General features: G+C 45.9%; 1 protein-coding gene across 1 annotated transcript in view; it reads left to right on the top strand.

The window, feature by feature from the left end:
* Positions 1–1,236: 1,236 nt before the first annotated feature.
* The window catches only part of SPSB1 (splA/ryanodine receptor domain and SOCS box containing 1), a 5,582-nt gene continuing 4,446 nt past the window's right edge, over positions 1,237–2,372 (top strand). Inside the window, exon 1 of the mRNA XM_010005154.1 lies at positions 1,237–2,066. Within this exon, the coding sequence (XP_010003456.1) occupies positions 1,373–2,066 (694 nt within the window). The 5' untranslated portion in view covers positions 1,237–1,372. The remainder of the gene's footprint in view (positions 2,067–2,372) is intronic.

The raw sequence follows: 2,372 nt of genomic DNA, 5'->3' as shown, positions 1-2,372 counted from the left end.
AGGCTGGAATTTAGTTGTCTTTATCTAATGTCTGTCAGATCTAGTAGCACTGCAGGGTGAGCACTGGCGTACTGGAGTTAGAAGCATACAAAGCACTAATCTAATGTTACCTGAATAAATGGTTTTGGACCCTGGAAAAACAGTGCAGGTACTAGGTTGCTTTGTAGTGCCTGATTTACTTTCCAGTCTGTGATCCTCTTCTTGAGTTAGAACACAAATAGAGTCCTCCTGCAATGCAGCCTACTTTCCTTTCCTTATAGTGTAAGCTGTATTTGGAATGTTTTGTGTTCTGAAGACTAGTCACAACCTCTCTAGAGCAGCAGAGGGTAAGTTTATTTAGTAATGCCACTTCTCTGCCAGGTACAGCTCAGACTAAAGCTTTGCAGGGCAGTTATTTGTATAAACCAATCCCTCCCTACTAGTCAGCTGTAGCATGTTACTACAGGGTCTGAGGAGAATGCAATTGTAAACTCGGGTCTACCATTGAGAAATTGACTGAAGCTGTTCGGACCCTTTTTCTGAGTTTAAATGCCTTGTGTGTTTTGGGTCTGTTGCGGATAGCTATAGAGGTGGCTTTGGCAGGAGATGTGCTCACTGGGTGCTGGAAGGAGCTGGAGCAGTGAACACCAGTGGGCAGCTTGGGCCTTCACTGGGATGTATTGTTCAGCCTGACCTTGTAGTGTGAACTAGGGCTGGGAGACCAGGCAAAAATATGTTTATACAAGCCACTGCTTTCAGCCCTCCTACCAACTGAAGACAATCTGGAAAAATCCAAGTCTCAAGCATTACTGCGTACAGAGTTCTGAGTCTTCTGTACTGAATAAACTCATCTTGAATCTTGCAAAGTGGACAACATATAGGTGATGGTGATGTAAAAGCAATGTTAGCTGGAGGTAGCCTAAATATAGATGTGTTCTTAAGTCTTAGTGATGCATGAATAACTGTAACAAGATGATGAGCTCTGATGGCTGAAACCTTCCTTAGGCAAAGAAGCAGAAATTCAAGTGCCTTTCTGAAGGGGACATTAGAAGCTTAGTACCTTATCTATTTGATCTATATGCTATCTCTGCTATGCAGGATATACTGCCTAAGTAGCAGGAATTATCCTTTCTTGCTGGTGGAAAGGAAGGACAAGTTGTCAGGATAAACAGATGAAAACTGTGCTCTGTAAATGTTGTAGACAATGTCGTATGTGCTAATGTTTAACTGGTCTCTTGTTTTTCTTTCCACCCCTTAGGCAATAGTGACCAGTGCACATCTTGACAAAGTCTCCTAGCAACCTTTTCTGCAGTGCTGAGTGACAGCAGGAGTGGCTGGGTAAATCGATGAGCTTGCCTTGGGAGCCTATAAATAGGCAAAGTCGGAGCACACAATGGGTCAGAAGGTCACAGGTGGGATAAAAACTGTGGATATGAGGGACCCTGTATACAGGCCATTGAAACAGGAACTCCAAGGGCTTGACTACAGCAAACCCACACGCCTGGACTTGCTACTAGACATGCCTCCTGTATCCTATGAAGTCCAGTTACTGCATTCATGGAACAATGATGATCGCTCACTGAATGTCTTTGTGAAAGAGGATGACAAGCTCATATTTCACCGGCATCCGGTGGCTCAGAGTACAGATGCCATCAGAGGCAAAGTGGGATATACACGAGGACTGCATGTGTGGCAGATCACATGGGCAATGAGGCAGCGAGGGACACATGCTGTGGTGGGGGTGGCCACAGCAGAGGCCCCTTTGCATTCAGTAGGGTACACAACGCTGGTGGGAAATAACCATGAATCTTGGGGATGGGACCTTGGGCGTAACAGACTGTACCACGATGGCAAGAACCAGCCAAGTAAAACTTATCCTGCCTTCTTAGAACCAGATGAAACTTTCATTGTGCCGGACTCCTTCCTGGTGGTTCTGGATATGGATGATGGGACATTGAGCTTCATTGTAGATGGGCAATACATGGGTGTTGCATTTCGGGGACTCAAAGGAAAAAAGCTATATCCAGTGGTAAGCGCAGTGTGGGGACACTGTGAAATACGGATGTGCTACTTGAATGGACTTGACCGTGAGTATTAACTCCCTGTGTGTGTTTTAGCAGCACAGGTCTGTGTGCTAAAGTGCAGGCTTACTAGACCCTCCTGGGGAGGATTCTCATTTTGCTAGAGAGGTGAGGGTGTCAGGTCTGCAGGAGGATTGCTGGATCCAGCTCTGAATCCTTGATGGCTCATTCAAAAATTTTGGCTGGTCATGTGCACTGTTCCCGAGGCACTGCAGGGAGCATGCAGGGTTGGGGGAGGTGGTAAGGTGGAACAAGGTGATGCCAGTTGTCTAGAGATTACAAGCCTTTCTACATTGGTACCAATGTATCAGC

Source organism: Chaetura pelagica, unplaced genomic scaffold, assembly GCF_000747805.2.
Source record: "Chaetura pelagica isolate M959 unplaced genomic scaffold, ChaPel_1.0 scaffold159, whole genome shotgun sequence".
Taxonomy (NCBI): domain Eukaryota; kingdom Metazoa; phylum Chordata; class Aves; order Apodiformes; family Apodidae; genus Chaetura; species Chaetura pelagica.
Note: the sequence above shows the minus strand (reverse complement) of the source record. Positions and strands in the feature narration are given on the sequence as shown.